At 45.6% G+C, this 13,075-nt stretch overlaps 1 protein-coding gene across 1 annotated transcript; it reads left to right on the plus strand.

The window, feature by feature from the left end:
- Window positions 1–1,365: 1,365 nt before the first annotated feature.
- On the plus strand, window positions 1,366–8,542 carry ZNF263 (zinc finger protein 263). The gene is made up of 6 exons (XM_080942363.1): window positions 1,366–1,918; window positions 2,971–3,151; window positions 3,597–3,670; window positions 3,934–4,057; window positions 5,303–5,419; window positions 6,946–8,542. The coding sequence occupies exons 1-6, from the start codon at window positions 1,526–1,528 to the stop codon at window positions 8,097–8,099; spliced, it is 2,043 nt and encodes a 680-aa protein (XP_080798489.1). The 5' UTR covers window positions 1,366–1,525; the 3' UTR covers window positions 8,100–8,542.
- Window positions 8,543–13,075: the final 4,533 nt, after the last annotated feature.

The following is a 13,075-nucleotide window of genomic DNA, read 5'->3' on the forward strand; positions in this document are numbered from 1 at the left end:
TCAGCTTTCCAGGGTGAAGATTGGTAGAATTTCAAGTCCTGAGGTTGACGGAGCTCAGAAATTGGTGGGTTTTGCTCGGGGTTTGGTGGGTTTTTATACGAAGTACGAAGATTGGTGGGATTTTATTTTATTTTTTTATTTTGTCTTGTAAGGTGGGGCCTGGCCACTCTTCCTCCTCAGGCCTGGGAATGAGTTGCAGCTGTTAGAAAACAACTGTTAGAGTTAGGGAACATTAAGGAAGTCTGGGGGTGGGACCTGGGTGCTAGAGCGCCTGGTGGTGGTGGATGGTGATGGTAGTGTGGTCACTTTCCTGCCTTGAGGTCTTACAAAGCATACAAATTTCACAAAGGGAGACTTAGGTAAGGAAGGCTTTCCCTGCCTCTCAAGGTGCAATAAATAGCCAACCATGTAAGTATGTGTCCATTAAGTGATTACTGATTTTTCAAGACAAACTTCCTAGAATCTGCAGACTCCACGGCTTGTCTGTGACAGCTCCAGTCTCAGGCTCCGGCAATTCTCTCTTCAAGAAATAAGTTAGTCCTTGGTGTTTCCTTCCCTTCTTCCCTCGGGATGATAGTCATAGCCGATGATTATGCTCTCGCAGAGCTAGGCCTTAGACCTACATTGGGAGAATGGCAAAACCAATACCTAACCAAAGCGTCCTTCTGGGTCGACCAGCCGCCTAAAATTGGAGGACTAGGAAGCACCGCTCACAGGGAGGCAAAAACACGGGAACCGGCATGGTTTATTGTGGCTCCGACAGCCTGCTTATACCTGCTCCATCCACAGTGCAGGCGCAATAACAAAGGCGCGCCAATGAACTACATTTCCCAGCAGCCCCCACGCAGTTCGAGCCCTGGAAGCACAGCGCACTGGTCTATTTCCGGCTGTAATAGGTTTCCGGGGTGTTGGAATCGGCCTTCAGAAAGGTTTTCTTTGTTAAGCTTCTGGGCCCCGACATAACAGTCTAACGCCGCTGGATTCTGGTTCAAACGTGGCTGAGGAACTTACCTTTTGGCAAACTTCCCTACAGAAATCTGACCCAGGTCGTATGAGGACCACATCCGCCCAGGGATTCCCATCCCTACCGCTTTCCATCTGGAGGCCCCGCCCACTGCTTGGCCCCGCCTTTTATCGCGTGCGGACACGTTCCCCCTCCCTCTCTTTTATGCAAATTTCCTTGTCTCAGGTGGACGTGGCTAGACCCGACCCAATGAGAGACAGCGCAAGCGAACCATGAACCGGAAGTCCGTCCGGACTAGCGGCCGTTGGCTTATGACGCCTAACTCGCGCGCTGGGGCTTGTGCCACGGGCCCTGAGACCTAAGTTCTGTGTGGGCCTGAGAAGCCGGTCAGCTGGCGACGCTGCAGACCCATTACTGCCAAGATTTCGACCTCGGTTCTTCCAGCGGGATTTGGAGCCCGGGTTCTCTCGGCTACAGCAGCCGTGGCCTACTGCCGTGCAGAACCTAGGGCGTCTTCCAAGGAGGACGTAGCTGGTTTCGGGACCTAGGCACTCTGGGGGCATGACTATGGCTGCGGGTCCGAGCTCCCAGGAGCCGGAAGGGCTCCTGATAGTGAAACTGGAAGAGGACTGTACCTGGAGCCAGGAGGTACCCCCGCCTGCGCCAGAGCCCAGCCCAGAGGCCTCCCATCTGCGTTTTCGACGGTTCCGCTTTCAAGATGCCTCTGGTCCCCGAGAGGCCTTTAGCCAGCTTCAGGAGCTTTGCCATGGGTGGCTACGGCCGGAGATACGCACCAAGGAGCAGATACTGGAGCTATTGGTGCTGGAGCAGTTCTTGACCATCCTTCCCCAAGAGATTCAGAGCAAGGTGCAGGAGCTGTGCCCAGAGAGCGGCGAAGTAGCAGTAACTCTAGTGGAGCGTATACAGAAAGAACTTGGGAAACTGAGGCAACAGGTGACAACTGTTTTACCCGTGGTTTGGCCCGGAAGACTGGGTCGTTGTGCTAGCCTTTTTTGTAGTCGAATATACTTGATTGTGTTAAGTGGACCTTACATGAGGAAGAGGGATTGTTTGTAGCTTATCTGGAGTCTTCCAGATTTTCCCCATATGACGATGGTAGGAAGTAATGAGAACTTTTGTTTCAACATGTAGGCGGTGCTCTACTTGTATTTAGTTTTGTAGTTAGAAAGCTCACTGATTACTAGCTTTTTTACTTTGGGCAGACTACTTAATCGGTTTGGTCCTGTTTTTTCTGTTGGCTAAAGTCTGGGCCATAATTTCGAGAATTCGTTGAAAAGTGTGTCGTTTGGATGACACCTTCTGCCACTGTTTTGAGGGGTTTGTTTTGTGACAGAGTCTTATGTAGCCCAAGCTGATTCGCTGTGTAGTTCAGCTTGGCTGCAGACCAGTGGTGATTCTGCACCTTCAGTTTCCCCAAATTCTGAGTTCTAGGATTACGTGTAGAGTCTAGTTATGCAGCCCAGGCTTAAGCTCGAGGCAATCCTCCTGCTTCAGCCTCCCCACGACTGTGATTCCCACAGGCTTATGCTTAATGGTTAACACCACCACCCCAGGCCTATCCTTAGTGGTGAACACCCAGTACATCTTAGTCGATAGTTTCCAGTACAGAACTGGATCTCTGCCCATTGAACTTTGAAAAAACAACTAAGCATTGAGGGGCCACGGTCACTGCCTGATAAGTTCACCTTGTCTACCTAGTAGTGAAACATGGAAGCATCTGGAAAAGGTGAGCGTGAGGGAACAAATGTGAGATCTGACAGAGGATGTTGAGAAGGTGTGCACTGGCAGTAGGCCCTCAGTTTTAGCTTCCATTCCTCCCCCATTTTCTGTTACAATCTAAAAAGCCCTTAGCATAAACCATTCTCTTGGCCAAGACCAAACGGATAGTCTGTGGTTCTCTTTTGAGGGTGCATTTTTAAAATCCTGACTAATTTCCATTACTGTCAGTCTGGTTGTGATGATGAATGATGTGGGTTGGTTCCCAGGTCACAAACCAAGGGCGGGGAGCAGAAGTGCTTTTGGAGGAGCCTTTGCCACTGGAGACAGCGGGAGAGTCACCGAGCTTCAAGCTAGAGCCGACGGAGACTGAGCGAAGCCCTGGCCCCAGGCTGCAGGAGCTGCTAGACCCCAGCCCCAAAAGGGACTCCCAGGCTGTAAAGGAGAGGGGTGAGGGACAGTTATCTGGGTAGGTGGGAGGGAGGAGGGGATTTGGGGTTGACCATCACCCTAGCAGATTACAGGAGCCAAGGAGAAAGAAGTTTTGAAGTTAAGGTTCTCAGTTGTGCTCTGAAAAAACTAAAGGTGGTGATATGAATTCTGAGAAGGTTGGATGGGAGGAAAAAGGGGATCTCTTGGTAAAGCCCTTTTTGTACAGAACAGGCCAATTATAGCTCAATGATTGATGTGGGAGTGTGTGCTTAGAATACTGTTGGCCAAGATGAAGGGGGCTCACATGCCTTCACTGGAACCCATTACTTAGATCACCTTTTGCTACTTTTTGTTTAATGTCAATCTTAAAAGCTGAGTCTTGCAGTTGAGGAATGCACATTGTCTTGTAATAATCTGTGGGCTGCCAGGAAACTGTTCTCATTGTGATTTCTGTTGTCTTCAGCATTATCTGCTCCCTGGCTTGCTCTCTTTCCTCCTGAAGGCAATGTGGAAGATAAGGATATGACTGGGACCCAGGTGATGTGGAAGTTCTCATTGCCTCTCCCCAGAATTCTCCTTTTCTCTGCTTTTACGGTGGAGGTTCCCCTCTGCTACTAGGAGGATAGATACTTTCTTTTTGATATCTCCCTTATTTTCTTTGTCTTTTCAATCCATCACTTCCCCTGTGATACAGATGTTCTTGGCACTCCTGGGTTTTACCCTGTTAACTGTAACTCTGCTTGAACTGTTCTTAGTGCATTATTGCATGTGATGCTGAAGGAGATCTTGTGTTATTTCAGTTCCCCGAGAGCCTCGAGGACATGGCAATGTACATCCCTCAAGAGTGGGACCATCAGGATCCTAGTAAGAGAGCGCCCTCAAGGGAGATGGTGCAAGACAGTTATGAGAATGTGGGGACACTAGGTAAGAACTTCCCTCTCTGGGATGATGGCTCAGAGTCTTGTCAGTAGCTCCACCCCTTGCTCTAACATTTCTTATCCTAATACTCATTTAAACATCTGCACAGTTGATAGATCTAATGACATCCTTAGACTGGATTTCCACTGTTACAGTGTAAGGCAGAGAGTCTGAACTGGAGAGAACTTCCAAAGGCAGCACACATTCTATCCAGTGACCACAGACCCACATCACACAGATTCATTGCTTGCAATAGAAGTACTCCTGAGCTCACTTAGCGCCCCCTGTGCTTTGTTGGTATTTCTAGATTTTTTTTTTTTTTTTTTTTTTTTTAACCAGAGATAGAAAATCCAGGGCTGCTGGCATCAGAATACCAGTTCATTAGCTCTCCTAGCCCATAAAATCCAGGAAGAGAAGGGGAACTTGTGAAAGTTGGAACAGTATATACACACAGAGTAGGATAGACAGTGCATTCATTAAAGTATGTCTGTGTTGAACAGTTATGTGAAGGGTTAAAACTGATGCTAGTAAAATAAACTGATAGCTGATTGTTAGATGGAGTATATATAACTTACGTAGTTCCTCAGCATCTCTGTAATAGAGAATTGGAGGGAATGTGATGCACACAGCAGGAAGAAATCACACTGCTGTGTTCTCCACATTTGCATAAGGCTACCTAGAGCTGTGAGTTCACTTACACTGATTGTGCAGAGCTGCTGCTGGCTTTGTTTTCCTTTGGAACCTCCTGGGTTGCATCACTTTTCAGTGCTGGAACTGAGCTTCTGTTTGAGTCTGTTTCTTAGAGGTTGAGTGAGGTTTGGCTTCTCTATTTAGCACAATACAGGAAGATTTACAACATTTTATCTCATTGAATCTAAGAGTCCAGGTTCTTTCCCAGTTGACGTAATGTTTTCTTCCAGAGTTTTATAGTTAAATTTAGTTCTAGCTATAAGTAGCCAATACTTTTATCATACTAAGTTGATTCTCAAAGAAGTGATCATCCTATTTTTATTTTATATTTATTTGAATTACAAAATGTATATTCTAGTTTTAAAAATTCAAGTCCATTGGAAATATTTTAAAACCCTTTTTCCTAGAGAGTAACTACTGAGAATGCTTTAGTGTGACTCCCAAGTGATATGTGTCAGACTCAGGGAGTTTGTTTCTCTGCTCCTGTCAGGAAACAAGGCTCTGTTTGTTTTCTCTACTTAGTAGGAGAGTGTGGTGATATGTTTCTTTCATTGTGAACAGAGTCCTGCATTTCCAGCCAGGATGTCTCAAGCACCCAGGTGGAGCAAGGAGGGAAGCTGTGGGATCCAAGTGTCCAGACTTGTAAGGAAGGTGTGAACCCCAGAAACCCCATTCCAGGTAAGAAGTGAAGATAAATTGTTCAGAAAGGCTCCCAAGGCTGTGTGTGACATCTGAGGATTTGAACGCATGGCCAGCGTTGCAGATGGAGAGATAACTGCCTCTGTCTCCTATACCCTCTTCCACCAGCCACGTGAGTGAGGAACGGAGGCTGTAGAATTTGAGGAGGTGCTCAGTCTTGGGCTGACTTACTACATTCTAGTCTCAGCCTTGATCCATACTAGGTGGGGAAGAGCTAAGTAGAAAGGGGCAGGGGGGGCTCAAAATGGAATTCTAAAAATAGTCTGAGCTCTGAGTCTTTGAATTTCTTCGTCCCCCCTTTCTGGCGCTCCTAGTCCAGGGGACGCTTTGTGCGGGCTCAGGGCCGTTCAGATCCCGTGTGTCTTGGTCGCCGCCGCGTGTCGGCTCTGCGCTGGCGACACCGGTGTCGTACATCATGGCCCCAGCCGGGGCGGCGCCCTGGGCGGCCCTGGAGGCCCCTGCCCGCCTCCTACTGCAGGGCCAGAGGGCAGGGCGCGGGCTGGGGGTTCTGCGCGCCCTGGGCTGCCTCACAGAGCACTTCCCTTGGGATGGCTTCCTGGAGGCGCTGGGTCGCACAGATCCCGAAGTAAGGGGCCCGGACGGCCGCCTGGAGCTGTGAGTCCACGCTCGTGGTCCCCACCGCCTCCTTCCTGCTTATTTGCGTAATTGAATCATGGTCCATCTAGCCTAGGTTAGATGCAACCATTTCCTCGGTGATAGGCTATGTGGGCTGAGACATGCATTTCGTCAGGCAGAATTCTAAGTGCAGGACAATTTTGTTTGCTTGCTTCCATCTGCAGTTGCTGAGTGCATGGCTTTAACTTTACATTCAGGAGGCAGAGGCGAGCGCATCTCTTGAGTTCCGGGGCAACTGACTGAGACTCTGTCTCAGAAGAATAAAAGGCCGGAGCTGAAGAGATGGCTGACTGCTTTTCCAGAGGTCCTGAGTTCAATTCCCAACAACCACATGGTGGCTGTAGGGTGTACTCATGAATAAAAAAATTTTTTAAAAAAGTAAAAGGCAGGTTGAACTGGTGCATGCTGGTAATAGTACTTGGTAGGCAGAGGCATGACGACCAGGACAACTGTAAAAATGATAACACTAAAGCATCGCTAATACAGGTCAGGTGTTTAAAATCCAAGCCATATACAGTATAGGGCCTAATTTCAGCCATCAGGAATCTGAGACAGGAGGAAGCACAGACTAGCAAAACTAGAAGCTGGCTGATCTCTTGTGAGTTTGAGGCCAGCCTGGTCTACAGAGCAAGTTCCAGGACAGCCAGGGCTACACAGAGAAATCCTGTCACAAAAAAAGAAGGAAAAAAATTTCTCTTAATGAATTTCCTCTCTGTGTGCTTCTCCGGCACACTTTACTTACAAGGACAGGCTGAGAAATTGAGAGAAAACTGTTCTCTGGACTTTTTACCTGAAAGGTATGTAGAGAGTTTTTTTGGTTTTTCCACTGTAAAATAACCTAGGGCTTTTAATTTTTTCTCTCTTACTAGGAGTGGAAAAGTTTGAGAACCAAGAAAGAAATGTTGAGTCTGTTTCCCCTGAAAGTGCCCATCCTCCAGTACTGTTGCCTGGCCAGGCTAGAAGGGAGGTGCCCTGGAGTCCTGAGCAGGGAAGACTTGATGACAGAGAAGGACATTGGGAATTTCCCCCAGAGGACAAAATAGAGGAGTCCTTAGTGGGAACCCCAACTTACAGAGGACTGGTACAGACAAAAGAACAGCCCAAGAAACTCCATTTGTGTGCCTTGTGTGGCAAGAACTTTTCTAATAACTCAAATCTAATTAGGCACCAGAGAATACATGCAGCAGAAAAGCTGTGTATGAATGTAGAGTGTGGTGAAGTCTTTGGTGGACACCCACATTTTCTGTCACTGCACAGAACACATGTAGGAGAGGAAGCTCATAAGTGCCTTGAATGTGGAAAATGCTTCAGTCAAAATACCCACCTCACCCGCCATCAGCGCACCCACACGGGAGAAAAGCCCTTCCAGTGCAATATCTGTGGAAAAAGCTTCTCTTGCAATTCCAACCTCAACAGACACCAGAGGACACACACCGGGGAGAAACCCTACAAGTGCCCTGAGTGTGGGGAGATCTTTGCTCACAGCTCCAACCTGCTTCGGCACCAGAGGATCCACACTGGAGAGAGGCCCTATCGCTGTAGTGAATGTGGCAAAAGTTTCTCTCGGAGTTCGCATCTTGTTATTCATGAAAGAACCCATGAGAAAGAGAGACTTGACCCTTTCCCTGAGTGTGGGCAAGGCATGAATGATAGTGCTCCCTTTCTCACAAACCACAGAGTGGAGAAGAAACTCTTTGAATGTTCCACTTGTGGGAAAAGTTTCCGGCAGGGCATGCACCTTACCAGACATCAGAGAACACACACAGGAGAAAAACCGTATAAGTGTATCCTTTGTGGGGAAAACTTCTCTCATAGATCTAACTTAATCAGGCACCAGAGGATTCACACAGGAGAAAAACCCTATACCTGTCACGAGTGTGGAGACAGTTTCTCTCACAGTTCCAACCGGATTCGTCACTTGAGAACCCATACAGGAGAAAGACCGTATAAATGTTCTGAATGTGGAGAGAGCTTCTCGCGGAGCTCACGCCTTACAAGTCATCAAAGAACTCACACTGGTTAGACGTGGTGGGATTCCTTTTTGTCTGTTTCAGCAGAAAGCTGTCTTACCCAGAGCTGGTATTTTCCCCCCACTTTGGTGTATTTTGCTGGTAACTAATATAAAAAGAAAATGGAACTTACGTTGCAGAGGTGAAGAACTAACTTAAAACTAGAAAGTTAGATCTTCAGATGTAAGAATTTGAGGACTCTGAGGTAGCCTGCTCGGGGACGGTTTTCTATGACATCATGTTGTTTTCAGATGCATCTACCTTTATTGTGTGACCCAGGTATGATTTGGGTGCTATACGGGGTCTAGTATTTATCCCATCAATTTCGGGGATACCTATGGCTTCAACTCCTTATTTGTGACATTAAGCAGGACAGTTTGGGCTCCTGGGGCCCTTAAGACCAATAAAAGACTAGGTTCTAGGAGACCAATTTAAGGTCAACAAGACCAATTTTAAATTGTGGGGTTTTTTGTTTTTTTCTTTCTTTCTTTCTTTTTTTTTTTTTTTTTTTTTTTTTTTTTGTTTTGTTTTGGTTTGGTTTTGTTTTCTTTTGAGGCCCTGGCTGGGAAGGACTGGGCAGTCCAGTTCTGCCACTGCAGCGCCCTCTGAGTAGTTTGTCAGGAAGGTTCATTTATATAAGAGGTAACCTCAGAAAAAAGCAAATCATACTGTGGAACCCACAGATGAACCCAGCATTTTACAGATTAAGGGTATGTGATTACAGTCTACCTTTCTAGAGATTTGAGACTTTCTTCCACATGTCAAAAGGTCCCTAGAACTCTATAGACATGAGTGGAAGGTTCCATGATTTATCAGTTACAAAAAAACAGATCCTGAAGAAAATAGAAAGTATGTCCCTGTTGAGAATGTTTGGAGGTTTTATAATAAACATCTCCAAGAAAACATGAATATGTATGAATCTTTATTGAGGGACTTTGTGTTAATATGGTTCAAACTTCTCTTTTCTTGTGGGGGTTCTTTTGGAAATGGTGTTTCTCTGTGTAGCCCTAGTTGTCCTGGAACTCTGTATACCAGGCTGACTCGAACACAGAATCCACCTGCCTCTGCCTCCTGAGTGTAGGGATTACAGGCGTGCACCACTACCACCTAACCAGGTCAGGCTTTTGAAAGACAGGGTGTTTTCATGTTGCAAAACTTGTTCTCAGGAGGGAATCTAATAATGGTCTTCACAAAGCCATTGATCATTAATGGGGTGGTAATAAAAAGCAGGACAAAATTAGGAGAAAAGCATTATGTCATAGAAGCTGGGCTTGGGGTAGGAATGATAGGAGTGCATTATTCAGAGATAAGCTTGTGTCTGCCTCCCAAGTGTTGGGATTAAAGGGGTGAACCACCACAGGGTGTTTATATTTTGAGAGAGGTAGAACCCAGCACTCTAGAAGTAAAAAATCAGATGCCAGGAAGCCATTTCAACATCTCCAGAGAAATCTGTCCAACTCTCTATCTAATCCAGCTACTCTATGGGGAACGATGGTGGAGCAGTGGATTAGCAGCATTCTGTCGAAGTCCTCATTCTTACCCCAGCTCTTGGCTCAGGTTAGTGTGATCAAAAGCTTAGTTTTCTTGGCCAACTTTTAAAACATTACTTTATTTCCTTTTGTCTTAAGGGAGTATTTTCACAGGTGAGCAGTGGTGGTCTAAGGACTGAGGGCAGGGAGGAAATGTAGATTAACTAGACATTTATATAGGATCTGCAATGTAGAAGCAGGTCTTGGTCCCATGGAGTAGGGCGGGGCTGATAGGCTCCTGGTGCCAGGAAGGGGGTGGGATGTTCTACACTTGCTGTTCCATCAAGCAGCTTATTGGATTGTATACACACACAGTATAAAGTCACCCATGCAGATATTACATGGCCTACCTGGTGTTGCTGTGTTGTGTACCTTTTCCTGGGTAGTTGTAAATAAGTGTCTGCCAGTGGTAGACTACAGAAAGGATTCCACTCAAGATTAGTGAGTTTGTTGGTGCTAAATACAGGAGGGCCAGATAGAGACAGTTTCCTGAGCCAGGAGTTTCCCTAACTGTGGATATGTGGAAGACAGAGGACCTATAGTCTCATTCTTCAGGAGCCATTGTCTTAGGGTTTTAGTGCTGTGAGCAGACACCATGAACAAGGCAACTCTCATAAGGACAACATTTCATTGGAGCTGGCTTACAGGTTCAGGGGTTCAGTCCATTGTCAAGACAGAAACATGGCAGCATCCAGGCAGGCCTGTTACAGAAGGAGCAAAGAGTTCTACATCTTCATCTGAAGGCTGCTAGGAGAAGACTGTCATCCAGGTAGCTAGAACAAGGATACATCTATTCCAACAAGGCCACAAAATAGTGCCACTCCCTGGTCCAAACTTATACAAACCATCGCATTCCACTCCCTGGCCCCCATAGGCTTGTTCAAACACATGAGTCTATGGGGTCCATACCTAGCCATAGCATAATAAAAAGTACATTTAGTCCAACTTCCCAAGTCCCCATAGATAGCAGTCTCAACAATGTCAAAAGTCCAAAGTTCAAGATCTCTTCAGAGATCCATCTAATCACTTAACTATAATCCCCAAAGCAAGATAGGAAACCAGCTGGGCAAACTCCATCTCCGTGTGTGATGTCAAAGCGGTCTTTAGATCTCCAACTCCTTCTCTATCTTTGTTGACTGCAACAGACTTCTTTCTCCTGAGCTGGTTCCACTCCCTGTTAGCAGCTTTCCTCAGCAGGTATCCATCTTATGACTCTGGCATCTTTAGTATCTTAGACTCTCCAAGGCAACTTCAGTGTTACAGCTTCTTGTTTCAATGTCTGGGATCCACGTGTGATATTCTAGGCTCCTCCAAAGGGCTGGCATCACTTCTGCAGTTCTGCCCTCTAGCACTCTAAGCTCAAGTTGATTCACCCCACTATCACTACTGTTCTTGGTAATCATCCCATGGTACTGGCATTGGAGTTTTCCATTGCAACTAGATTTCACCTTTCATAGGTTCTCTTCCTGGTGCCAAGCCTCAACTCCTTGGCATGACCCCTTCAATCCTGGGCTATCAGCTACAACTAAGGCTGCACTTTTTTTTTTTTTTTTTACCAATGGCCTTCCACGATCTCTCACAGTACCAAACCTGTTTTTCTTCATGGCCTCTTCATGCCTTCAAAACCAGTACCACCTGGATGATTCTTACACATTACCAAGTACAGCTGCAGCAGAAGGTACAACCTTGGTTATCTCTGGAACATAGTTTCTTTACGCTCTCAGAAAACATTCCCCAGAAGATTTCACCTCAGTGATGCTAGTCTCTTCTTAATCACCACTACTTTCTTAGCTCTAGCTGACCAGCATCAGTTAATTGTCCCAGTAGTTTCTTCTGTTCTTGACTCTAAAGCCAGAGTCACATGGCCGAGTACTGCTTGCTGGAGCTGGAACATGGCCCCATTGTCCTATTACATTCCTCATTTTCAATTCCTTCCGTGCCTAAGCTTGGCTGTCCTTGAACTCAGAGGTCTGCATGCTTGTCTCCAGGGATTAAAGGTGCCTACCACCAAGCCTGGATCTAAATTTAGCCCAGTGGAATCTTGCCCTAAGGTCACCACTCCACTAATTCAATTTAATACCCTTGAACACAGGATTCAGCTCCATTTCACTTCTTGGTGCCCCTTTAATACTTGAACTATATCGTTTATATTTTTCCTTTCTAAGCTTGCTATGCTTATTTAAAACAGTCTTCATGAGAAGTAACCAGAGGACAAGGTCCATGATGGGTATTTCTGAGACTCTGTCAATGCAATTAATCTGAGTCTTTTTATCTTTGCCTCAGGCAGACTCTTCAGACAAGGGCAAGAGTAGTCCTGTTCTTCACCACAGAAACTGCCTTTAGGCCATATACTCAAGTTCTTCTCCACTGAAACCTCTTGGGCCAGGTCTGCAGAGTTCAAATCACTCACAGCAACAAAGTCTTCCATATTATTACTAGTATGGCTCATTAAGCCCCACTTAAAACATTTACATGGCTTTCCAAATCCAAAGTCCCCAAATCCACATTCTTCCAAACAAAAGCATGGTCAGGCCTATCACAGCAGCACCCCACTCCCAGTACCAACTTCTCAGGGTTTTATTGCTGTGAACAGACACCATAACCAAGGCAACTCTTATAAATGACATTAAATTGGGGCTGGCTTACAGGTTCAGAGGGTCAGTCCATTATCATCAAGGCAGGAGCATGGCAGCATCCAGGCAGACATGGTGCAGGAGCTGAGATCCCTCTGGGCTAGAGTAGACTGCCATACGGGGACTATATGAACCTAGATCACCTCAAGAACAGCCAGTATTAACCACTGATCCAACTGTCCAGCTCCTGTTTTGTAATATTTTAATTATCTTTGGTTGTATTTCCCTATGGATAATAAGACCATGTAGGCAGTCATAAATTAGTCTGTTCGGGACCAGTTTAGGCTTCTTGTGAGTTCCTTTTAGGGGCTTAAAGGAGCCCCTTCCTCCTTTATATGGCCTACATTATTGCTTTTTAATTCTGGGGAATAAAACCAAGGTCTTGGTGCATAGTATATTATGTGCTCTACTAGCCAAAACTACATGGTAGAATTTGAACCTATGGCTTTAGCATAGACTTTACAATTTATATAATTTAGAATGATAATTCATTATTCAGATCCTTGTTTTTGTAAATAGAAAGAAAACAATATTCATACATTTAAAGAAATGCTCATTTTAAACTATATTCCAACCAGTATATAACTGGACATTGATATGAAAATAATGTGTTTGATTAAAATCGGTATCAACAGTACATTTGTATCATATATTCCAGTTATCTTCACATAGTCTGATTACTAGAAGCAGACGTTGAAGGTATATTTGCAGTCTCCTTAATATTAGGAAGTGGAGTTTTCAAAAATCTACCAAATCTATCTTAGGTGGATTTTCCTCCCCAGTTCTTTCTTGGCTATATTTTTGTTGTGTCTTAGTGTGAATTGAAGT

The sequence above is a fragment of the Micromys minutus genome, assembly GCF_963924665.1.
Source record: "Micromys minutus genome assembly, chromosome: 31".
Classification (NCBI taxonomy): Eukaryota; Metazoa; Chordata; class Mammalia; order Rodentia; family Muridae; genus Micromys; species Micromys minutus.